The sequence below is a fragment of the Cyanistes caeruleus genome, chromosome 6 (genome assembly GCF_971803275.1).
Source record: "Cyanistes caeruleus chromosome 6, bCyaCae1.hap1.1, whole genome shotgun sequence".
In the NCBI taxonomy this organism is placed as follows: domain Eukaryota; kingdom Metazoa; phylum Chordata; class Aves; order Passeriformes; family Paridae; genus Cyanistes; species Cyanistes caeruleus.
The window spans coordinates 58,554,631-58,579,613 of NC_141706.1; the positions used below are offsets into that span (position 1 = coordinate 58,554,631).

Here is a 24,983-nt window from a genome sequence, read left to right on the forward strand (position 1 = left end):
TTGTGGACTACATTTCTGATATTCCCTAATGAATGCCTCTCTAGTCACAGATTAACTTGCAAATAAAAGTCATGAAAATTGAGAAGCACTTTTTATGTTAAAAGTAACTGCCTTAGAGCAGGTTCTGTAGAAGTTACAAAACCAGTTCTAATATAAAGAACAGGCAGTGTTCTTTATTCTGGCAGTAGCTAAGATAAAAATGCAAACTGCATTTGATCCAGTCTTTCTTCCCGTTAAACCTCTCAATATTGTAATTGTCTCCTGATGATGCAGATGAATGTCAACTCACAGAAATAAAACTTTTTCTTATTCTCTCATATTCATAGGTTTGGAAGGGGTGAGTAACTTCTCATATGCATAAACCAGCAGCAGACAGATTCACGGCAGACTGGTGATTGGCAGTAGTAGGGATGTGGGCTCCTGAGCCAAGCTGCAAATTGCTCTTCCTTTCCTTATGCAGGTGTTTTTCTCTTGGAAAACATATTTCTTTATGAGAGCTCTTCTATTAAATTCTGGGGAATTCATGTTACCACTGTATGGGAAAACTGTGGCACAAAGGTCTCATTGTTCTGCATGTAAACAAGGCCACATGTTCTGTGTGTCCTTAGTTTGTACTGGTATAAGCTAGATAGCATTTTTTCACAAATAAAACTTACTTTGTTGTCTCACTGCAATTATTCAATTGCATATAACATAGTTAGGTATATTTCTGTACTCCCCTTTGATTGTTTAAGTTATTGTTTCTTCTCTCCTCTGTAGTATTTAATATCTGTGATGGCAGATATTGGTATGAAACAACTGCCCCCTGTAATTATCAAATTCTGATCAGATTACCTATTTGAATTTGTAAGCAGTAGCTTATGAAGTACTACAAAGCAGAGCAGGAGATTGATTCTTTTTAGCTACAAAACTACAGCTTCTCAGACATGCCCAGAATATCTTGAATGTTTCCTATTTCCTTACCAGTGTTCGTGACCCCAGACTGGAACTTCTCAATGATTCTAGTTCTTCTGTCATCTTGGAAGCTAATGCCTGGAGATAGCCACGAGCATCCTTCTCATCACTTACCCTGTTGTGCAATTACAAAAACCCATAACTTAGCAGTTTCATGGCTCACAGCACCAAATACTGTACCACCAAATTATCAGTTTCTGTACTGGGTTTAGGGACATAACAGGAATGAAAAGAGCAGGGAAAACTCTCCCAGCAACAGAAAACTGAATACATCTCAGATTGCCTGCTTTAGATTTTTCTTTTATCTGATTTTCTTGATTGTAGCAGTTTCCAGGGAAACTGAAACTTCCCTTTTGCCATTAGCAAGAGTTCTGCAGAGATTCACTGTTATATGAAAATAATCTGCATATTACTTGCTCCATTTTTATAAGGGCTACCTTCCAGTTCTTTTTGTTTTGCACACTGAAATTCTTGCACACAGCTTGCTAAAACAGTGAATTATATAGGGGAGAAGAGTGGAAATACTAAGTGCTTGTCCAGTACACCTAGTGAGTTTCTATATGTTAAGGCTGGTCTTTTAATTCATGACCAACCTCCTGAATGAATTTATCAAAATATTTCAAATTGGATGACTTAACAATCACTTTAGAGACTGAAGAAAGCTCTGCTTTGTACTTGTTTCAGTGGCATCTGGCAATTTTAACAAAATCAACACTCAGAAGTACCATGCTTTTGCTGATCTCAGACACAGACAAAGCCTAGCTATGTGTAAAAAAAAAAAAAAAAAAAAAAAAAAATTGAAAGTAGCCATATCTGGATCTCTAACCAGCACATACCATTGAATGATTTCTGCAATCTGAGCTTCCCAGTGAGCAACAGACTCTTTCTTTGCTGCTAGATCTTGGAGCTCATCTTCCAGCTGTCTGTTCTGTGCTGTTAGTTTGTCCACGAAGGAGCAGAGCTGAAACAAGAGATCAGTTTCACTTGTGACTTAGGTCAGTTTCAGACTTTTTATATATGTGCCTACACATGTTTAGAATCTGAACCAACAAGACCACCCTGGGCTATCTGGATGGGCTTCTTTTTACAAAACTATCAGTTCACACAAAATAATCTAAAACAAAGGAAAACCAAAAATTGTAGAGGTCAGAAAGGAAAAAGGTTTAACTGTAAACCACCAGGAAGGCAGACAGTATGTGTCAATGTTCCCTCTTTGCAGCCTTCATGAAGAATCAAAGGGTGGTGTCCTCTTAATTGTGGGAATCAATCCCCCGAAGACCAGAGTACCAAGATGCTAAAGGTACTATGTTGCCAAATCTCTAGTATTTATATGGCAAAAATGACATTTTTAAAATTCAGATAGTGCCTGAACATTCACAGATCCTATTCTGATCAGTGAGTACACTACTTCAACATCAGAGACTAATGAAGAAATAATTTGTTTTCTGAAATAATTACCCTCTCATTTTCTGTTGTTAGTTTTTTGTTATCTTCCAAGAGCATAGATCTTTCACGCTCATATTTCTCCTTCATTGTTCCTACTGCTTCCTCCATTTCACTGTGCCTAAAGAGAAGGGCAAGAAATAGAAACACTTATACTGTCACACTGCTGAACCTGTAGACTGGGACTTTAAAAATGAAATAAAGATAGTCAGGGTGGCATACCAGCCTGCACAGGAACCCATGCAATGCAATACATAGACACAACAAAAAGAAATCCATAGTGAGGGAAGCATGCCCAAAAATTTACCTCTCTCGCTTTGTTTTCTCTAATTTATCCTTTAGTATCATGATCTCTTTCTGGAGTGCAAGCTGATGGCTCTCTGAATCATGTACTTCCTTTTTTACATTTTTTACTTCCAATACATGCGATGCTTCTCGTCGGACCAACTCCTCTTCATAAAATAAGATTTTCTTTTCCAGCTCAGACTTAACTTTGGAAAGTTCCTGCTGATGTTCCAGCGTGGCACCAGCTACCCGGCCTCCCTGCTTCAACTGCAGAACAAGAGGAGAAACCATCAGGGAGAAGCTATGACCTTTTTATTTTGAGAATATTCTTAAAAGTCAGAATTGTACAATTGGTGGCACTTTGGAAAAATTTTTATTTGGGCAGCAAGTGATTTAAAAGGTGTCGGTCTGCCAGCATTGTGACTGCTCTGCTTACATGACCTGAATAAGGGGCTGAAATGGCTTGCAGAGGTAACAGATTTGGATCACATTGGTTTAGTAGCTGCCTAGAATTTATATAAATTGAGTATTTTCAAGACATTAGTATCCAGAAATTAAAGGCTTTCAAGCAAAATAGGCAAATAAATCTGGACAGGTTAAGTCAGGTTTCTAGTAATGCTGTAGTTTTTAAGTCTCCCACTGGTATCAACAGCTGAGCAAGTCAAACTATTGCAGCTTCTGGGCCATGAGTAAATATTTGTCAAAAACCATGTAACCTTTAGAGCTTCCAGTTCATTTTCCAGTTGTTTGGAGAAAACCTCGCTGTGCTCACGGAGCTTGCGTTCTTTTGATGCTTCTGCTACGACTTCTTCAAGCTGGGCTTCCAACTGCAATGAGTCATTTTAGGTCATTTCAACACAAGATAACACTATCTGTATCATTAATCTCCTTTCCTCCATACGGCCTAGCAGCAAGTTTTACTTATTTCTATTTTAAGTTACACAAGTATAACAACCATTTCAGAATGTCATGATAATTGTTTTGCCTTCAATGATTCAGGCATCCATCTGTCACATGCACAGAACTATTATTTTATGACTGTACTGATGTGAACTACATCAAGCCCATTCAGGGACAACTGCACATCCTCTATTGCAGCAAAGAGAAAGAAATGGCATGAGGAAGACACTGCAGCTGAGAAAGAAGAATGTCTCCCACATTTACAGGTCAGCTCCATGCCTCAGTATCTAAGTAAGGCAGCTTAAAAATACCAACCTTTGAACCAAATTACTGCAAAATGCTTTAAATATGAACATGAATATTTTTTCTCTGCAATTATGGAACAAAATAAGCTTGATCATCTATTTATTGACTTCAGAAAGCTTATCAGAAAGACAATTTAGATTTAGTGGCAACTAAGGCAACTGCTGGAATTCAAGCAATAGCAGCAGTTTCAAACCCTGACAGGAAGAGTAAGATTTGTTTTTCTGTGTTCAAATTAAACCAGCAAAGTTGTTTTTAAAAGGATTGTAGCTAGAAGTGTGAGACAAGATAATGAACTTCTACACCGTGTTCTGAATAGAAGATTGATACAACTGTTATGAAAGGGAGTAGAGAGAAATTTTTAAGAACAAAGACAAGAGATTTTTAAAGCTCTGCATGAAAGTATTTAACTGCATTAGCAACAACACTTGAAAGCCTACTGCACTCTACTCTAGAGATGAGATGCCACAGCAATTTATCAATTCCCAGTCAAATATCGTGTCTCTCGTTCATGGATAAAAGCCTTAGAAACTTCATTATCCACTACATTTTCATAGACTACCCTTCAATTTGCCAGAAATTTTCTAGTAATGCTTATAGAACTCTTGAATTTCTCTTCTATGCTTCACCCAGAGCACACCGAAAACAGCATGATTTTTCAGTGATTAAAACACTCCAGATTAACCACAGTAGTTTTTCCTTATGCCCTCTTCTGGCTATCCACTTCATCTCATGTAAAACTATAAATTGTCTGGAATACTAATTGGAAATTAACTTGCATAAAGATATTACAGATACTATGACTTAACTACAGAGGAAGGAAAACCACATATTTAGTTTTGTATCACTATTCCTCCCTTCAGCTGAAGAGAAACATTCAGTTAAAAAAACAATGAGGTCAGAATACTCCAACCTCAGAGCACATGAAGACACTCAATGAGCTTTATAGGTATCAAGCTGACTGTGAGTCAAGACTCTACAAGAATCAAAACACCAGAACTAATAAACTGAGCATACAAGCAAGAATACTTTCCTCAAGATTCAAATCAGTCTGACTGCAAATAAAAAACCCCACGAATATCCCCAGACGACTATCCCAGTTTTTCAATACAATCACATATGAGGTACTGGGCACATGAAACACACGAGTCCTAGAGATTTTATCACGATACCTCTTTTCTTATCTTCTCTGATTTACGGACATCCTGTCGCAGAGCATCGATTTTCTGCATGCTCACTTCCAACTCTTCCTCTTTGTCACGGAGTTGCCGGGACAGCTTCTGCTTTTGGGAGCGCAGGTCTCCCATCCTCTCACTGAGCTCAGAGAACTCCTGCACAGCCAGCTTCCTTTGTTGGTGGGCATCCCTCAGCTCTTTGGACTGCATCTTTAATCTCTCTGAGGCTTCTACAAGTTGCTGGTTTAAAAAAAATATATAATTAAAAAAGAGTTATTTGAACTCCATATATTTTTTTTCCAAAAAGTAAGAAACTATATAAGCTTGTTTTGACCACCTCACATAACTACTAAAGGCTTCTAATTCTTAATTTACACGATTGTTTAACTAAGCAGCTGCAGTGACATACAAAAACAGTCATTACTCTGCTTCTAGTGTGGCAGCTCCAAAGCTACCTTTGGTATCCCAGAAGTCTTTCTTGTAAATTTGACTACACAAAGCCTCACTTCTAAATAACTTGATTTTAGATTACCACTACGTACCGCACATTTGTGACCTTGTTTTAAAGGAATGCTTTAGCAGATAGCAGATTTGGGAGAGACATCAAATAAATTGTACCAGCACTGACTGCACTGCAGCAAACGTGAGATTTTTCAGAAAACTGAGGAAGATTTCTTAAAACAAACTGTGAACCTCTTAATACTTTAATTGGAAGTATAAAAAAATATTTCCTTTACAGAAAGTAGTTAACAAAAATTAACAGGATTAAAATACAAATAGAATGTTTGACAAAATCATTTGAGAGTGGGAGGAGAAAACAAGAGCAGAACAACACAACAAAATAAATGAACACTATACAACGAAATTCTAAAAATGTCTGCTGTTAGTAGGAGCAATGCAGGAAGATTAACTTCCCAAAAAAGCATTTGTTCAGACCAGAAGCAGCAGATCAACCTTCTCTGCTACTCGTACACTTTGGCAAATAACATCTACTGGTGGTTAACTGACAGAAGAGAGACTGCTCAATTCTAGTGTACAAACAGCCCAGAAATTCTGGCCCATGGATTACTTTTGGATCTATATGAATGCTCAGGACCAATATGGCTGGCAGAGTTCTGCAAAACTAGTTATTCCAATACAGGTATCTTTTTTTACTATTACTAAAAGTGGTAGGTAGTACATGCAAATCCCTATTTACTTTACTACAAAATATGTTGCTGACTTAAAACTGAAATACTGGTAATTTTACAAAGCAAACAAAGGGATAATGTACACAGCAGCAAATAAACTCAATGATTACATGAAAGTCAACATTAGCCTTGATAATAATTTACCTTTTGGTATAAAAAAGAGTGAATGGGTCCTTTCCAAGAGCCCTGCTAACTTTCGTGCAAACATCCTTTTCCCCTAAATCAACATGTGTACCCCAAATGTCACCAGCAGGGCCGGTGTCATGTAAACTGACCCATCGTCAAAAACCCCATAATTCTGCCAGGGATACCAGCCAGGTATCTGTTGGGTCTGTTTCCTCCCTCATCACACCCTGAAACTGGAAGAATGAAGGAGAACAATACTTGTGTTCCTGATCCCTTAACAAGTCATCCCAAAGCTCTGAGGTCTCTCTTTATTGCCCTCAGACTTCTACTGAAACAATTAAGAATAATTAAACAGCTTAATTAAAACCATTCTTTAGGTGTTTGTTTCATCTAGCAGAACACATTTGAAATAAGAAGCCCACCAACTTCCAAAAAAGAGAGTGTGACACTTTGGAAAGCTATTGTACAGCTGAACAGGTTCCCTAACATGTCTGCATAGTTTTGAAAAGCAGAATTTAAAACACTAAAATTGCAACCACAACATAACTGCTCTAGAAATACTTCACATTACCATTTTTATAATTATCTATCTTTGGATCAATACCTTATGAAGGTCCTCCTTTTCTTGCCTCAGTACTCTGCACTGCTTTTCTAGTCCTTTCAACTTGTGTATGGAGTCTTCATGTTCTTGTCGAAAAGCCACCGCATCCGCAAGCTGAGCTTCCAGTTTACTTATATCTGGAGATTAATACATATGAAAGGTAACTGGTCCCAAATTAACACCATTAAAACAAGCCACATTACACGTGCAAATTGGCATCACTGTGCTTGGAAAATCAACTTCTTTCCTATTCCCACAATTTTAGACTGTTTAAAGTAACTTTGGGTTACTTCTGGTTCAAAATAATTTTTTTTCAGTCCCAAAGATGGTGATCTCTAAGTGAAAAAAAACGTAGCACAAGGCTTTGTTTTTGAGGAACACAACTTCTAACCCTTGAAAATACTAAAATAAACTTGAAATGTGACAATTCCAGTTCTAGTAATGTGTTTCCTAAATAGTTTTTATTATTCAACAAAAGGGCAATAGTCATTAGTGCATCCAGAAAGACGTGCAAGGACTATGTATTTTCTAGTTAAGAACTAATGAATAGTTTGGGAAAGAAATACCATCTTGCACAAGGTAACCTGGAGACCTGACTGCCCATAGTCTTGGCAGCTTGTTCTCGCTTTACTTTCAAGAACAACTAAAGAAATATGATTTAAAATCATTGGTTTTAAGTGCAAAAAACCCAACTTAGCCACCTTTATATACTCCTGCTCAGTCTTACTAATTCTAAGAAAATGAACTGCCATTCTCTATTTGGTTTTAATAACTACTTCTATTAAACAAATAAATAAGAAATTTCACAGGGAATAATTGTCTCACTCAAGTTCCACTGATATCTGTGGCAGAACAGGAAAATGTTCATGATCCCAAGCAATGCTGTAATGCTTGAAGTATTATTCCCTTCCTCAGTTCAGAACAAATGTCCTCCCACCCTATATGAACTAATGCTACTTCTTTTTAAATCAGAACATACTTCTAGAATTCATATTTAACAGGACATCACTGGTTGAAGAACTAGATAAACCTGAAAGAATAAATCTTTATTTCTAGAAAAACCTGAATGCAAAAGTAGAATTTTAACCTAACTATTGTGATTTAAACATAATTTCAGAATACACAAGAATAGCTTTTTTGGAATGACAATCTATGTTGGAGAGTGGAGCTGATTTTTGCACTGCATACACCTACAAAAAGGGTATATTGTCAAATGCAATGGGGAAAAAATATTCTAAAAAAATTGGCATCAGCAACTCAGCATCTGAACTCACACTATATAGGCCTCTATAAAACTCTCAGCCAAGTCATTAGAATTCAAAACTACCACTTTGTTTATCACTGATTCCCACTTAAAAATTAGGTGCTAACAGGAGGTTTGCATGGATAAACTAATAGCATTGTCAAGCAACAGATTTTCAGTGATATGGGTGAGTCAGTCTTCCCTTGGGACAGATGCCAGTATTTGTTTTTCTGCAGCGCTCAGTGCTTCCTAATTAATGCATCACCAAACACAGGAACACAAAGGGAGCAGAAGCTCAGAAATATTTAAATGTGAACTACTACTACACATCCCCCCATCTACTCCTTTATGTAACTAAAGAGCAACCAGACTTCTGCCTCTCACACCTGCCTCCAAGTAAAACCTCTCCAACACAATACTCCTCCCCAAATGGAGGAGTAAGAACAGAATCTCCTGAGATTTTTAGGGAAATGAATATCACACAAAATATTTAACTAAATCCATCTTCACAATTCATCACACTCTGGACTTCCCATGCTAGTACGTGCTATCAAGCCAAGCAAGTGGAAGAACTAGTTAAGCACTCATCTGGAAAAAACTTAAATGCCTCTTAATATTGAACAAGGCTTTAAAAAAACCTTTGTTTTTTAAATACCTCAAGAACATTAATTCTACTTATTGCAAAGTAAATTGCATTACTATAATTACCATGCTGGAGGCTTACCTGTTAATTTGTTCTTCAACCGTTCAATTTCTTCATTTAGTTTTTTAATCTCCTTATCACGGCTTGTATTTGCCGTAACACACACTGGACCTTGGAGGTTCTGTACTGTCTGTGTAGATTCTTAAAATCCATAAAGAAAGGAAAAGATTTTCAATAAAATATATTCCAGTGAGCAGAACTAAGAATACAAACAAATATAAACCACTAACCTTGCAGTTTTCTGTTCAAATCCGTATTTTCTTGTTCTAATTTCCGTATTTTCTTTTCATAGCCTTCTATTTGTGAAGTGTTCTTTAAATCTCGCTGTACATCCATATCTTTGGTTACAGTGTCAGACTGCAGCACACTCTTTAAAGTGCCTCTATCAGATAAAGAACTGAAAAGAAATACCTAAGTTAGGACATTTTAATAAATACTCACAGCAGTCTATAGCTGGGACACACTGGGATTCCACCAAATACGCACCTTAAATTTACAGTACAATTAGTGCAGTAATTATTACTGTAGAGACAATTCTCAGGGTAAAGTTATTATTCCCTAGCTACTGTGCATGCTGCTGTAGAATTAAGATACCTGCATGCAGGACTTCAGTGATGCAGATATACCTTCACAAACTGCCTATATGATTGAAAATGTTAACTCTCCCATGCCAAAGCTTAAAGGTACCTGGCAGAAATGGAAGCAGGTAAGTGTACCTTCACTGAGATGGCTGAGGGACAACCCCAAAAGTTTAGTTTAAAGCATGGCAAAGATGGATTTAAATTAAGGCACATGATCTCACTGTGAGAAGGATGACATGCGTGTTTTAGGTTCATGGGGCAACAAACCCTAGCAAAGAGAATTAATGGAATAATTAACTGGCCAGAATACTCTTACATCAGACACAAGCAAATGGTTGAGAGCTCTCTGAAGTCAGATGGAGGCCATTTTAAAGATAAGCAAAGTGAGCCACTTTGTCCATGCTCAGAGCCCTATGTGTTAACTTGGTCTAACAGCAGGACAGTGGAGCCATGAGAAAATCCTGAACACTCCTGGCAGATGTCCAGTATGGATAAGACTTGTGCTCAGCCTCTCAGTGCAGAAACTGCAACTGACACATCTAGTCCCTTCCCTTAATTTTCTTTCACTTCAAATAGAAAAAATATTAAATACAACAGCACCTAATCTTGGCAAACAGGATCAAAATATGTTCAGACATTTGGAAAAAAAATCAACAAGGAATAAGGGTTTGGCAACAGGTATACCTATGGAAAGCAAACTAAAAATGAGAATTTCCAGGAATTAGCTGCATTTGGGAAACAAGTTTCCTTTATAAAACATATCCTTTGCTTACCTGTCAGTTGTGTATGTAAACCCAACAAATGGTAAATGCAATCCAGAAAAGCCTGTATGAGAACTTGGTGGCACCACTTCCTGCATGAAAACAACGTGCATGAAAACCCAAGAGAGAACACATACAGAGTGAAAGGCATTTCACTGAGCGCTCAACAGCTAAAAGAGAGACAGCTAATGGAAAGATTTTTCTTAATACACCAACTGACAATTGGCAGTTATGCTCCACTGCCCCTGGACAAGCTTTATTTCAGATTAGGTCGCCTAATAGAATGACTTGAATTTCGGAGCCTCTTGAACTGGCACTTGAAAGGGCAGCATTTCAACAAGTTCAAAGCACAATGCAGCCAGTAAAAGGAAACCCAAAATTTCATGTTCCTAATTAAAAGTGACCTGGCACCAAAATGCATGCTGTTAGTGTTAGTGTTCTAGTTACTGTCAGACATGTAATCAAAAAATGTGCCAAAAGCTCCTAATTTCTTGGAATACAAGCCAATGAACAAATTACCACAAAAGCTCTCTACTCCTCCTGACACATTTGTAAGCTACAAGACAACAGGAATGGAGGAGTTGAACACCAATACTCCCTACTCCAAGAACCAACCTCCCACTTCTTAAGTCAGCAGAGAAGTAGCAGGATGAGTCCTCTCACTTGGACAGAAATGCTTGCAAGCCTCACAAAAAATATATGTGTATTTCTAAAGATGTATTTTTTTTTCACCTTTGAAAAGGCATAAATCCAACTACTAGCTCCTCGTAAAGGTGAACTAAAAGGGGAACTGAGGGGCTTTTTTCCCTACCTAAATATGTTTTAACTTTGACCATGTAAGAGTAATTCAGTCTGGCAAGTGCCACCACTTAAAAAAGCAGCTCAAGATTTCTGATAAGACAAAATGCAAAGAGATGAAAAACTTGAATTTTTCACATTTGGAGTGACATATTTTTCATCTATTTATTTTGAAGTAAGTTCTCACTACTACCTTATAGTGCAGCAAAGATCCATACTTCCATTAGTAATATTTAAAAACAAAGACTCACTGGATTTCTTAGTACATCATCATCTACATCAAAGTTTGAGGTGTCAGAAGGGCTGCTAACTTCTGGAATGTAAGGTGCTTCTAGGTTTCGGATGTTATCCCAATTAAGTCCTTCAAAAAATGCATGAGACTTAAAATCCTCTATTCCATTCTGTCCCAGCCTACGCTCCCTGCTGCAGATAAGTCGCTGAATAAGATCTTTTGCTTCTTCAGATACATCTGTAACATGGGATGGAAACTGAAATCGTTCCTAAAAAACAAAACAGATAAATTTTTAGAGAGGGAATTAATTCCAGATCTTTCAACTGTAGTTTCAAAAAAGCCATAAATTACACCAATAAAACTGGAAATGAATAATCAAATACTGTTCTAGTTACAGTGAGCAATGACACAGCACAATTCAATACATTCAATGACAGACTTTTTGTCCTAAATTGGATTTCAAGTACAAGAAATAATTTTTCAATTTCTTTAAAACAGGTATGTTTGACCTGTGATTACAGTAATTCTATTAGGAAATGCACCATTTTTTTAAAGACATACCAGAATTTTTATGTACTACAATATATTAAAGATCATACAGTAAAGACAAGCTGGTATTCTTAGCCAGAGGTCCAGTAATCTCCTGGAGATGTACTCCTCATGATAAAATTAATTTCAATTCTTAAAATCCCATGATGTTAGTCAATTCTTTATGTTGTCACATTTAAGAATGTATTTTTCCAAAAAATAGGTTAAATACCTCTTTTTCTTGTCAAAATATAATCTACATTTATAACGTATTTCTATTATCATAGGCAAATGTGAGATCTAAAAACTGCAATTACCACTAACAACTGAAATAACTCTAGACTGAAAAAATCGGAGTAATTTTGATTTTGTGATGATTGCTTCGATTTTCCAACAAGAAAATCAGCATTTAGAGAAAAGTTTCAATTTGTCAAAGAATTAAATTTCTGCAGTTCACAGAAGCAAGCACTCCTAAAACCTGAATCGAAACCTACACAACATCAATCTAAAACACTGTGAAAAAGCAAACAACTACATCAATATCTTTATGTGGTAAGTTTCTCTGTAAACATAAACTCAGAACACAAGAGATTTAATACAGCTCTTACTTCATGATTCATAATCTTCCCGTAGGTTTCCACCAGTGACTCTGCATAGAAGGGTGTTTCACCATACAGCATTTCATACATGCAGACACCCAGTGACCACCAGTCACACTCAGGCCCGTATTTCCCCATTCCATCTTCCATCGCTTGCAAAATCTCAGGAGAGATGTAGTCAGGAGTACCCACTGCTACTGATGACTGTACCTTAAAAATAAGGCAAACATAATGCTCCTAGGTTTCCAGTTTCTCTCAGCAATTGTGTTACTCAAACAACAGTATTTCTGATAAACACCACTACATGATTCTGGAGAAGGAAGAGATCAATAAATTCACAGCAACACAACAAAGAAAATATTTAAAAAGTAACAAAGACTTCAAAGATTAAGTTCCATTCTACTGCTACATAAAATCAGTTCATATGTTTTATTCTGAACACAGTAGAAACCCAAAATAATCACAGATATTGTGGAAGCAGAAAGCAAAAGCAAAATATATTTTGCCTTTGTGTCTGTTTATACTTTCAAACTGCAATTTGCTGCCCAGAAGTTGAAATGAAAAATGAGTAAGTAGGGAGATCAGGTCCTAACCCTGAATTTTACAGTTTGATTTGAAGATACAGAACAAATTGGGTAAGTTTTATTATGTCAGAAATCAGTCAAATGTTTATTGCCTTATGTGCAACTGGATGTACTACAGGAATAATGTAGAGAATTTACTCTGTGCAAAAGTAGTAGGGAAGCCCTGACCATCAGGGCAGACTAATCTCTAAGAATATGTTCTAAATTCTAATGGTTCCCTCATTTTGCATTTTTTATGGTAAAGCTCTGACAGGCCTTTTATGAATAGAGAACATCAACAAGATGTGAGTTTGTGCCAAAACCAGTGAAGGATGCTGCATGTTGTACTTTGGCAGGACTGGCACCCCTGGAAGTGCCCTAAACGAGGCAAAACAAACAAAATCTGTCACAAGCAATTCAGCTTTGAGAGGTAAATCCAATCTGCTGCATAAGATGGCCAATGTTGCTGTTCCATTTGTCAAAAGCATATAAAACAAACCGTTTATTAATTATAGAATCAGGACAATCATTTAGGTTGGAAAAGACCTCTAAGATCATTATGTCCAGCTGTTAACTGAGCACTGACAAGTCCACCTAAATCATGTCCCCAAGTGTCACATCTACACATTGTTTTGACACCTACAGGGATGGTGACTACACATCTGTGTGTGCCTAACTGGTGTAGCAGGTCACTCATCCTTCCCCCTTGGACTCAAATGGTCATTAAAAGAAAAAGTGAAAAGCAGAAAAATATAACAAAAAATAACTTAAAAAGTCAGCAGTCTGGAAAACAAAGAGATGAAGATTTCAAAAATGCATTTAAGTATGTTGAGTTATACTGTATGCTCAATTTTTAGGATGTCAGAAAGTTCACAATCTATCACATCCCTGATGCACACTGATGAGGTCTAATCTCTTAAATACCAGCAACTCATTTAGAAGGTCCTGCTATCAGCAACCCAGATAAATTTTGCTTCATACATACTGTGCCATCTTCACTCATTTTCAGACAGGACCCAAAGTCTGCCAGTCGTATGTGGCCGTTCATGTCCAAAAGAACATTATCAGGCTTTATATCCCTGTCATAATAGAAGTGAAAAGATTTAAACATACAGTATTAGCTCCACTTGTAAAGATTTGCAATCAAAATAACATAGAATTTTACCACTGATGTAAACTCCTTTCATGGTACTATTTATGGCTCTCTCCTCTTGACCAACCTTAAACCCAGCGGTTTTGCCGCACCATAAAACCTGCATTTCTTTTCACATTTTAAGTTCCAAATGCCACTACATGTGTTGAAAAGCTTAAAAACTACAACACCTCCAGTTTAATCTTTGAGAAGGAGACTAGAATTACTAGGAGTAAACAAAGATAAGGTGCTTTAATATATGTTGCTACAGAGATGTGGAAGCTGACAATGGCTGATTTTTAAGGTGCTGAATTCCAGCTTCACACTTGACATTTGTGAGAAAAACAGTGACAGATTTAACAAAGGGTAAAGGGTATTTACATATGTATAAAAATCCTGCCAACTTGATACATTTTTCCAACACAAACTTGAATTAACCTTATTTAACCAAGGGCTAATGCTCTGAAATTAATTACTGAAATGTCACTAATACTGCTGCTCATTAGCAGTATTAATACAAAATAATAAATGCTAATCTATGCCTGTCTACATAAATTTAAATGCATATTTACTTGTGATAATACACAAAAATATGTGCTGAGAAAATTAGACTATGTCACTATGCTTCCTCAACATATTCATTAGTAATTCTGCATTATTAAACTTATTCCATACATTTCAGTTCCAGATATTGTCAACATTTCACAAGCACAAGTCAAGCTCAGTAGTTGCAGGGGACTATGAAAACTAATATACAACTATACACTAATTTGTTTGTTTTTTAAAGAACACTGCTCACAGTGGCACTTGCAGCATGAGCCAATCTCTGCTTGGCATGCAGCTCCCACTTGCCTCAGGGACCAGAACTGCTGTTCAGAAAGGCATAATGCCTCCTTTCTGAGCTCCACTGTCTCCTATCTACAGCTAACAGGTCGTATAAGCCCTCAAAGGGTCTCTGACACCATCTCCAGAGCAATCATGCTTCCTCCTAATCCATTCCTGTTGCCAAGCAGTAATTTCTTGGGCATTGGCACATGACCTGTTCAAAGCACATGTTTTGGCTCCTATTGCCACAACAGACCTTCGTTCAGACCCATGAAGAGATGTAGCTGCTCAGTAAGTCAGGCCACCTTCCTTGGAAATCGGTGCAATGGTGCCTCTAGTGAACTTCTCTGAGGCTGTAACATTTTTAAATCCCCAAGTATTGTCCATATTTACTCACAGGAGTTTTAGAGGGTTTAAATATCTTTTCAATTTTTAAAACAGCAATCAAAAAGCAATCAGAATAGTTCAAAGCATTATAGTTGAGAATTCCCTATGGTTTTTAAACTTTAACTGTACAGCTACTACCAACCACAACCTTCGTTTACTTGATGGTAGCCACTGATTCAGAATACACATCTTGTGTGCAAAAACAACTAGCACATGCCCACTGATTACAAAAGCTGTTCGAGAATGACCTCAGGTAAGTAGATGCACTGATGTTATCATGGGCTTACTGTGCATAAATTCTGCAGAATGTCTAAACATCTCTAGAAAGTTCAAACCGCTTCAAACATCTAGGTTGCTTGGACAAAGGCAGATAAATATTTAGTAAGTGAATTGAGAATAAGTCAAGAGCCCTGATTAAAAATAGAACAGATTTTAAAAGGTTATTCAGATAAATGTCACTGCATCTGATATCAATCCATTAAAACTTGGTATTTAAAATAAAGTATCTTATACAGCTATTATACAGCATAAAGTAAGCATGTATCTATATTAGTTTGCCTTTGGCTACTGTATGCATTTGTATACACAGCAGTAAATTTCGGATTAACTTCATATAACTGTACATGTATTTTTTGCCAAATGAGAAGCCATTTTACCTGTGCACATAATGCAGCTCATGTATGGAATGTATAGCAAGCACCATTTCACCAATGTAGAACCTAGCCATATCTTCAGGAAGCTTGTCTTCAAACTTACTGAGAAGTGTCAGCAAGTCACCACCAACATAGTAGTCCATCACTAGATACTGAAAATGGAGAAATAAAGCAATCAAGTACTGAGAGACAGCTGGCAAGAAAAAAAAAAAAAAGTTCATCAGTTAACCCCTGGAAAAACCCTTTCACTATTTTTTTCCTTGCCTGTGGAAAGTAGTCAAAATTGGTAGTCTTCTGTTTTTCTTTTATTTACTTAGTATAAAAAAGAATCATATTCCTTTAATAATCACAGTAAGAATGGCACATCAGCATTTAGTTCCTACAATTAAAAACCCCAAATAAAATATGTCAACAACAAAGAAGTAAATCAGGATAGGTTTATTTCTGTCTTAACTTGTATCACAGAGAAAATGACCTGATATCACCAAAACTAATGTATGTTATTGACTCTTAAACTGAAAATTTCCAAAGCATGATGAAAGAGAGGAAAAAAAAAAAGTATAGTTAAAATCAATACTTGATGCAGCTTAGTCTAAAATACACATTTCATCACTACTTGTAGTTTTGGTACCATTTCAATATTAGTCGTTGTTCCTGGCACTTATCACATCAACGTCTTCAGATACTCATCTCGGCACATTCCACATTATGGATACATAACACAGCTGGCACGAGTTTGATGTCACTGTACATGACATTGCTATACTATACATGGATGCCCATGACAAGCCAAAAAGCACTGTCAAGCCAGAGGCACTAAAGAGGGAAATTTTAAAGTCCAAGATTAATGTTCTTCGAAATATATTTCAGTGGAAAAGTAAACAGCCTCCTAGGCCAATCAGGCACCATCCTATCCATGGAAAGGACCAATACTGATAGAGTGACATGAAAGAAAAGGACCCAGGCATGCTATTTGTTCCTTATACAAAACAAGGATTATGTTTCAGGTATTTCCTAGCAATATCCACCTAAATCCAGACCATCACTTCAAGTATAATGACTTCATCTAGTACTACCAGTCTTGAGCCATTTTGTTCCACGTTTCCCAAGATGATTTGATATATGGTTTTAGGATTAACTTTGCTTATCCTGGAATTAAGTTTCCAAAGCCATCATCTTATTTTTCTCCTCAAAGTAAAGCAAACTAGAGCCCATCATCCCTGACACAGATTCATCTTCCACGACAGAAGCAAATTAAAGAAGATAGAAATGCCAAGAACATCAAGTGCAATATTAGCCATTTCCTCACTATCTTTTGGATTGAAAGAGTGACTCCAAAAGCCACAAGTTTTGGTATTTTTTTCTATTTTATTCATAGTACTGCTTAATCTGATAGTCAAATTGCATCACTTATGCTGTGATCATCAAATGATCACATAAATCAATCTGTGACTATTGCTCCAAGGAACTTTGAACATATACTGAACACTGTACACTTGCAACACTTACATTTGAAAATGCTACAGACAGAAACCACTGATGTTCTAAAAGGGCTATTATCTTGAAGTATTTTCTATCAAATTCAAGGAAAAGAGACTTTATATAGAACCTTCTGTGGGAAGCAAAATGTCTTCCCTGTCAGAGACAAGGTAATGCAATTCTGTCAGCTCCCTAAGAATTTATAACACAACACAAACTCAGGTGACCCATGAAGGAAGGCACTTGGATCACAGAAAGATGGTGACATCTCCTCTATGAGGAAGCAGAACTTTATTAATCTTTCAATTCAAAATGATCTGCTTTATGGTAGGTGCTTCTCTCTTCTTATGGGGTTAAAATAAAAGCTATTCTGATGCTGAAATCTAGCAGTAGTGCATTTCTTCCAGGGAACTGACTACATCAAACAGTGAGAGTAGTTAGAAATCAAAGGAAAAAATACTCTCATGAGTACCCAGAAGCCTTTGAGAGGCTGATAGCAGTCAAATACACATATGTCCTTTTTTATGAATGAGACTGGGAAAGAAAATTAAGAGATATGAATCTGGAAGAGATGGAGAACTTCAAGTTCCATACAAGTTTTCAATATTCATGGACTATGTTTCACTTTTAATATTCATGGACTATGTTTCACTTCCATCATATCTGCTTCAGCTAAATCACCAAAGGTTTATTCAGCCCATCTTGACACAGGCTATCTCTTACAAAAGCATTTTAAGAACCAGAAAAAAGTTATGCAGCATTTCCACATTTCCCTTTAAGATCTGGCTGTTTAGAAAACAGTAATGCATGGTGCATTTACTTGAAAGGTTTTTAAACTACAAGAGCAGAATCAGAAAATTAACTCCAGAACATACATATTTCATAAAATTTTGTAGTTCTTGCTTAGGTTCTGCATTATAAAATGCTCTGTTAATACTAAAGGGAGAGAATAAAACTCTAAGTACTTTTAGACTCTCCAAAGGCAGATACTACTTTTCTACGTTAGGATCTTATTTTTCTTTGTCTCATTCTGAACTCTTTATCATACAGCCAGAAGAGGCAGAGCACAAGGGGAAGACACAAGGCTCTCCATCTGCTCAGGGTTGGCTTATGTGATTTTGCATTTAAGAATCACTAGATATGATGCACAAACATCACTGGGAGGAAATACTGGTACCTAGAGATTTCTCTTGCAGAGGACCAGGTTGTAAAACCAAGCTCTGCAGTCTGTTCTTGTTTTGTTCCTTTTTGTGGCAGGGATGTCACCCCAGGACAGTTCTCAGCTGAGTATTCCATTCTACAAGGACCATGGATTAACAGCACAGCTAAAAAGTAAACCAAATCTTCCCAGGCTTTGTAACAAGGCAGCACTCTCCAGGATGAGGAAATATAGCTATAAACTTCAAGTTCCAAAGAGAACTGAACAGAGATCTTTTAGCCCCTAGACAAGTACTAGATGGTACAGAAGAGAACCTTCTGTCCAGATTTTCAGATTAATTGATTTCTTGATGTGTTTCACCTTTTCTTCATGCATCATTTACAATGGTGACTGAGCTGTGGATCCATTCCATCTGCGATCACCAGACATTTACATTTACAAGAGATGGTTTCTGAGTAACAGACCAAATTGGAAGGCAGCATCTCAGCACCTTCCAATGCACATGCAGAAGCAGACCTCAGGCAAGTTGGGCATCTGCTGACTTTGTCTGTCAAGCAGAACTGCTGCCTTCTTAGATACTGGATCTTAAATTAGATGTCTACATTCTGCTGTCAGGTGAAACTTTAATATCTAAACACCTTTGAGAACTTTGGGAAAAGATCTCCCCTCTCTGCTGTCTTTGCTATTGCTTGTTATCTCACACAGCTAACACTTTTTCCTTAGGTAGCTCCATTCTTACAAGCTACTTGGAAATACAAAACTGGATGCTTTTTATGCAAGTCTGAAGGATGATTCTGTGAGAATTTGAAACTACAAACTGATTTGAAATCATGAGGCAGTGCCAGAGATAGCTAAACTGTGAGAAATTAAAATCTGGACCTATCACAAACCATTCAATGGAAATAGCCTGTAAATGAGGGCCTAAGATGTGACTACTTATTTTCCTACTGTCTGCTTGTTATTCTAGAAATACTCCAAATGTGACAAAGTAATGTGTTTTGTCTCAGCATCTGTGGAAGTGTTGGAGTATTTGCTAACTCTTATTAGTTCCTGAACTCTCTGGCAGTCTTTTATCAATACATTTTCTCTTATTTATATCCTTGACCTGCTACCACGCTAGTGAAGTCTTAAGAAGTGAAAACTTTGACACTACAGTTATGTCAGATGTTACAGAAACAGCAGGTTTTCAAACCCAGCCTGAAGTAGCCACAGGGAAGCTGTATGGTTCTGTATATTGCAGAATACTGAGGCTTTACTGACTTTACTCTTAACCAGTACTCTGCTGTATTCTGTGACTAAAGCAAACAGAGCTTGTATGTCACAGTTCTAGTAACCAATCATAAAGAAATGTCACGAGTACAGATTTTCTTTATAAATGTTGGCTAAAGTCTCTCAAATTACTGAGATGACCAATCTGCTAATTTAAAAACACACTTTATAGAAATACTTGTAAGAAATAGGCTTTTCCTAATGATTTTAAAATACCAAACTTTTAAATTACTTTTGCCAGTTTAAAACAAAATCTAGTGAAAGTTTAAAATAAAATATTTCTTACTTTCACAGAGTTAACACATCTCAGATTACTTAATAGCAACCTTATCCAAAATACTAAATTTGAACATGGCATTTTTTTATGCAAAGGGAGATTAGTTAATTTAGGATGCTTAACTGAATCTCTATGTACTACAGTCCTAAACAACTTTTTCACTCCCCTGGAGTTACAGTCAGTCCCTTTGAAGTTTAGCTTCAAGGAGAAAACGAGAATGTTTAAACACTGCTGTGAGGCATGAGGTGGATTGATTTAATGCACTAATGTTTTTAAAATATTCCAAAAATAAAGTTATTTCACAACCCAGAGTTTTATTTCCTGATTAATCAAACATACCAAATAGTTCTCATCTTGAAAGGCATAGTGCAATGTAGTAATCCACTGACAGTCTCCATTCACCAAGACATTTCTCTCCTCTCGGAAGCAAGCTGTCTAAAGGAAGAGAGGGGGAGAAAAGCCATTGTCAACATCAACAAGCAGTTTTCACAGGATGAATATATATGGATGTTTTATGGGATTATTTCAAATTACTGAACAGAGGTCTCTATTCACTGGAATTCAGTCTACACAAGTGACATGCCAGGGAATCTCTGCAGGTTTCAGTCAGGCATTCAGTCACTCTAATCCTGACTGCGACTTTAAAAAACCAAACCAAACCAAAAACCCAAACCAAATGAAAAAACCCACCAACCCCCTATCCTCTGCCCAAATCCAAAACCTCCACACCAACACACAACACCCCCCAACACCAAAAAGACCACAAACCAGTTTGAGTCAAAGATAAACCTTTGTTTTACCAAATATTTTTAAAAGTCAGAAAATAATAACTTGTCACCATCTGTAGCAGAAAGATAATGGCTCTAGGAAAGTAAGTCTGATTCTTCTGATAAAGACCTTTATGAAAACCATTTCATGTCTACTTTTATTAAACTACAGTCCCAGTTCCAGACACTGCTAACACACTATCGGAAATAACCATATTTTACTATTACTGTCTTATCTTTGTCCAGTATAACACATTTTCATTTTCAATAATCTTTACTTCAAATGGCACACTGCAGCACTTCAGAGAAGCAAGCTCTGTGTAACAGGTTTTCTCAGCATCTTTGCATAAAACCACCTTTCATAAACTTCAAGCGAGTACTCCCCAATAAAAATATATTAATGTTTTTATTGGATCAGAACTATTATGAAACAGACCTTGGGACTCTTCTCAATCCAGAGAGGCATTATCAGGATATTTGATAGCTACAGATTGAAGTGTTTGGGTTCTAGAAAAGAACTGATTTTTTTTTTTGTCATTGCCACTTCTTCAGAAAATAGTTCTCAGAAAATGTACTATGGAAATGTGCCTGGGAAGCCCAAGCCTTATCATATACTGACTGCACCTTAGAAATTAATCTCCAACTATTTTCCCCTCAAAGGAAGCAAAATTCAATCTACATTTTTACTGAAGACCATGCTGTGGTCACATTGTAAATTAGTAATCACTGGTGCAAAGAGAACTAAATTGTAATTAAATGCCAACTGAGTGGTTTAACGGTTTATGAATGCAAGGCCAAAGTAGCGCTCTGCAAAAAGGACTGGCAGCTACAGCAGCGCCAAGTAATCCTATCCCCTTCCCACAGCACCAGAGCACAGCACTTCTCAGCTCTCCTGGCACCATGATGTGAGGAGGCTGCCAACACAGAAAACTAGTTTGTTTATTTTCAAAGACATCAGTCCCTTGATCCAGTTCACTGTGCAACCTCAAATAGCAGGGGAATGTTATGAACACTGAAAACCCAGTAATGCTGCTGAACACTGCATCATGAATTCAGAGCATAAAATTCTCCTTCTCTGCTTACACTAGCTTAAAAGGCCTTGAGACGTGACATGAAAAAAGCATGACAGGCTACCTAATCAGCCAGTCAGGACTTATTTGGAACTGTCAACAGTAATACACTAATGACTGTGTATTTTGCTGTGAGAACAACGACTACAAATGGTCCTTATCAACATAAATGGCATGCCTATTTTTGCTTCCAACCTGTTTATGGATGTCAGGTGATATTCACTAACCTTTCCTCTTCCAACCATATGGGGTTATTTTCTTGCAGCTAGTACATGAATAAGCAGTATTTTGCTATGTTCAATGTCATGCACAACAAACACAAACCAGTGTAACAACATGCTTCTTAAACCAGTAGTAGTAATAATGATAATAATAATTTTATATAATACTAGATGCGGTGGATTAATAAAATACTTGAAGTCTGCTTTTTCAATGGAACTCTCAATTTAAAAGGCTACTGTATTCTTGCAGTCTTCATTTAAAAATCTAACAGATTTTACCACATTTGGGAAATTCTTAACACCCAGATGTTGCATGAACTTGATATGCAGGTTGCAACGTCCTGCTTATCCAGAAAAGGCAAATCCAGTGAGCAAACTGATCAGGAAAAGACAAAGCAGTCCTGCAGAGAAGACAGCTCCTTTATTGTCCTCTCTAGATGGGGAAAATCAGCAGAAAGAAAACTTTTTCTGACTGTTACTTTTCCTAAGTTTGCACTGGAAAAACTACTGCTCATTATACATCCTTCATTCCTGCCTGGAATGGTAAGACAAGTCAGTTAAATGGTTAGAATGCAATTTGTAAACAGCTGTCTTCTCTACATGCAAAAGCTGCATCTCCTGAAGCCACTTAATGAAATTACTTCAAAAATTACTGAAGTAAGGCAGCATAGTGCTATTTCCATTAGAGTTTGGGAGACCCCTGCAAACATTTGTGTTTAAAATAATTCTGTACTGACCAGTGAATTAACACAGCTGAAATCTGCATATAAAGGGCACCAAATTTCCCTCCTACAGGGAAAGGCTTAATGCAGAATCGCTGATGCAGCACAGCCCAGGGTGTGAAATCTCCTGACAGCTCAAAGGAGAGCTGGGAGGCAGCGGCTGCTGCCGCCTCTAGAGAAGTGCATGGATGGATGGATGGATGGACAGACTGTGACTAAATCAGGCAAAGGCAGCGGTAAAGAGGGGCTTAACAAGAGGGAGGAGATTTTGTCACAGGAAAAGGCCTGGCACTGACTCACTGAAAGGAAGGGAGGGACTAGGAAGGGCAGGCTAGGGGGAGGGTGGTGTCAGGAAGGGGACAGAAGAATGGGACAGGGAAGGGTCAGCAAGCTCACACCTCAGCAAAACTGCTATTGCTCACCCCTGAACAGAACTGCTGCCACTCCTGGTGTACTACATGTCTTTTCTCTTAAAATCTACTGCCCATTTATCTGCTAATTTACATAATATTATATATGTGCCATAAGATTTTCCTCTACCATGGAGGAGTAAGTATCCTAGAAACACCTATCCTAGAAAGCTGCTTCCCACTGTGTATTCTCAGTATTCTTTTCCCAATGTGTGAAGTACCCATTTGCCTTTACATTCACACAATTTGTTGTGACAGTGTACACCTCCTTTTGCCAAAAAAACCCTTCTTAAACAGATTTACCTTCTTAACACGTTTTGTTTTACAATCTGAATCTGATTCCAAAATATTTAGTTATAGTTTTACAAGCTATATAAATCCTGTTACAAACTGTAGGATGCAAAGCTCCTTAATGCATGCTTTCTGAATGGAAGAGAAGAAAGACCTTTTATATAACATTTTTGTATACAGCTGTGAATGCCATAGTAGCACCAATCTCAGCTTTCATGTAGTCTTTAACTTGCCTTTACTGTAAACAAAAATCTGGCCAATAAATTCAGGGTAAGAACTAGGGCAGACTGTCTGGTAAATGAATACACAGTAATGTTGAGAACAACAGATGCCTGGAAGGGACTGTCAGACTTGATTGCATTAAAACAGCTTAAGGGAAAAAAAAAAGAGAAAAGAACGAAGCTCCTATACTCATGAAATAATTCTTCCTAATCTGGAAGAACTTCAATGTAATCTTGCTAATGCCATTTAAAAAATTCTCTGTGTTAAAAAACTGTATTACTTACCTCTGCCCTTTTAAGCATTTCCCATTTATTTAGAATTTTCATTGCATAAATGCGCTCTGTACACTTCATTTTAACAACTGCAACCTGAAATAATAAAATACCTTTATTTAACAGAAGCATGGTCAGAAAAATACAGTATTTAAAGAGATCAATATCACACAAAAGCATGGTCAGAGAAATACAGTTTTCAAACAGCTTAATGTTCACAAGTCCATAAAATAAAAGTTACTAAGGAGTCATCAGTGATCAACTGACACACTGATAAACTGCAGTCTGAGTCTTTGCTCCTTCTGTATTCCTTCAACATTACTACCATGTGCTTGATGCACCATGTGTGGTCAAAAGCTCATGATGAAGTACATAAGGGATGATACAGGAGGAGCATGAAGCTTTTCATATGAAGATGTGTAGTAAAGCTGCATTGTTTCCCAAAAACAAGTGAGGCTTGTAGTCATGCCTGCAGCCAGTGCGGCAACATTTAAAAGGGCAGCCTGAGAAAACAAGAAAGGCTGCTGTCAATAGAAGTACACTACATTTGACTAATTTGTTCTCACATTTCAGGTCTCAGAAACTTGAAAGGTATTTGCACATTAGCATACTTTTGTGTACCATTTACAGATATTTTAAAAGAAAAAAAATATTCATTTATTTATTCACCATTTTGCTTACAGCATTTTACTATATATCCTGTGTATTAGACTTGCTTACACTGATCTATTATGAACAGTAGCTCTGCACACAGCTGTAAGTGGAAGAAAAAAAAAAAGAATACAAAAACTTCAAGGCTTAGGAATTCAAAGACTTTATTTTGACCAAGACTTGTATTCTCA

The 24,983-nt window shown here is 37.0% G+C and overlaps 1 protein-coding gene across 22 annotated transcripts in view; it reads right to left on the reverse strand.

Annotated features, from left to right (window-relative positions):
• CDC42BPB (CDC42 binding protein kinase beta) overlaps positions 1–24,983 on the reverse strand; it is a 98,968-nt gene that overhangs the window by 25,743 nt on the left and 48,242 nt on the right. For all 22 annotated transcript variants that reach the window (XR_015288465.1, XR_015288464.1, XR_015288463.1 and 19 more), the window contains exons 3-18: positions 24,154–24,237; positions 20,506–20,601; positions 15,986–16,134; positions 13,971–14,064; positions 12,432–12,632; positions 11,315–11,563; positions 10,278–10,357; positions 9,154–9,320; positions 8,945–9,064; positions 6,981–7,114; positions 5,058–5,300; positions 3,399–3,509; positions 2,705–2,949; positions 2,413–2,518; positions 1,791–1,915; positions 964–1,069 (exon numbers count right to left, since the gene is read on the reverse strand). Coding sequence is in view for 18 of the 22 variants with exons in the window: in XM_086894573.1 (XP_086750699.1) it covers positions 964–1,069; positions 1,791–1,915; positions 2,413–2,518; positions 2,705–2,949; positions 3,399–3,509; positions 5,058–5,300; positions 6,981–7,114; positions 8,945–9,064; positions 9,154–9,320; positions 10,278–10,357; positions 11,315–11,563; positions 12,432–12,632; positions 13,971–14,064; positions 15,986–16,134; positions 20,506–20,601; positions 24,154–24,237 (2,310 nt within the window). In the remaining 4 variants the exon portion in view is untranslated. The remainder of the gene's footprint in view (positions 1–963; positions 1,070–1,790; positions 1,916–2,412; positions 2,519–2,704; positions 2,950–3,398; positions 3,510–5,057; positions 5,301–6,980; positions 7,115–8,944; positions 9,065–9,153; positions 9,321–10,277; positions 10,358–11,314; positions 11,564–12,431; positions 12,633–13,970; positions 14,065–15,985; positions 16,135–20,505; positions 20,602–24,153; positions 24,238–24,983) is intronic.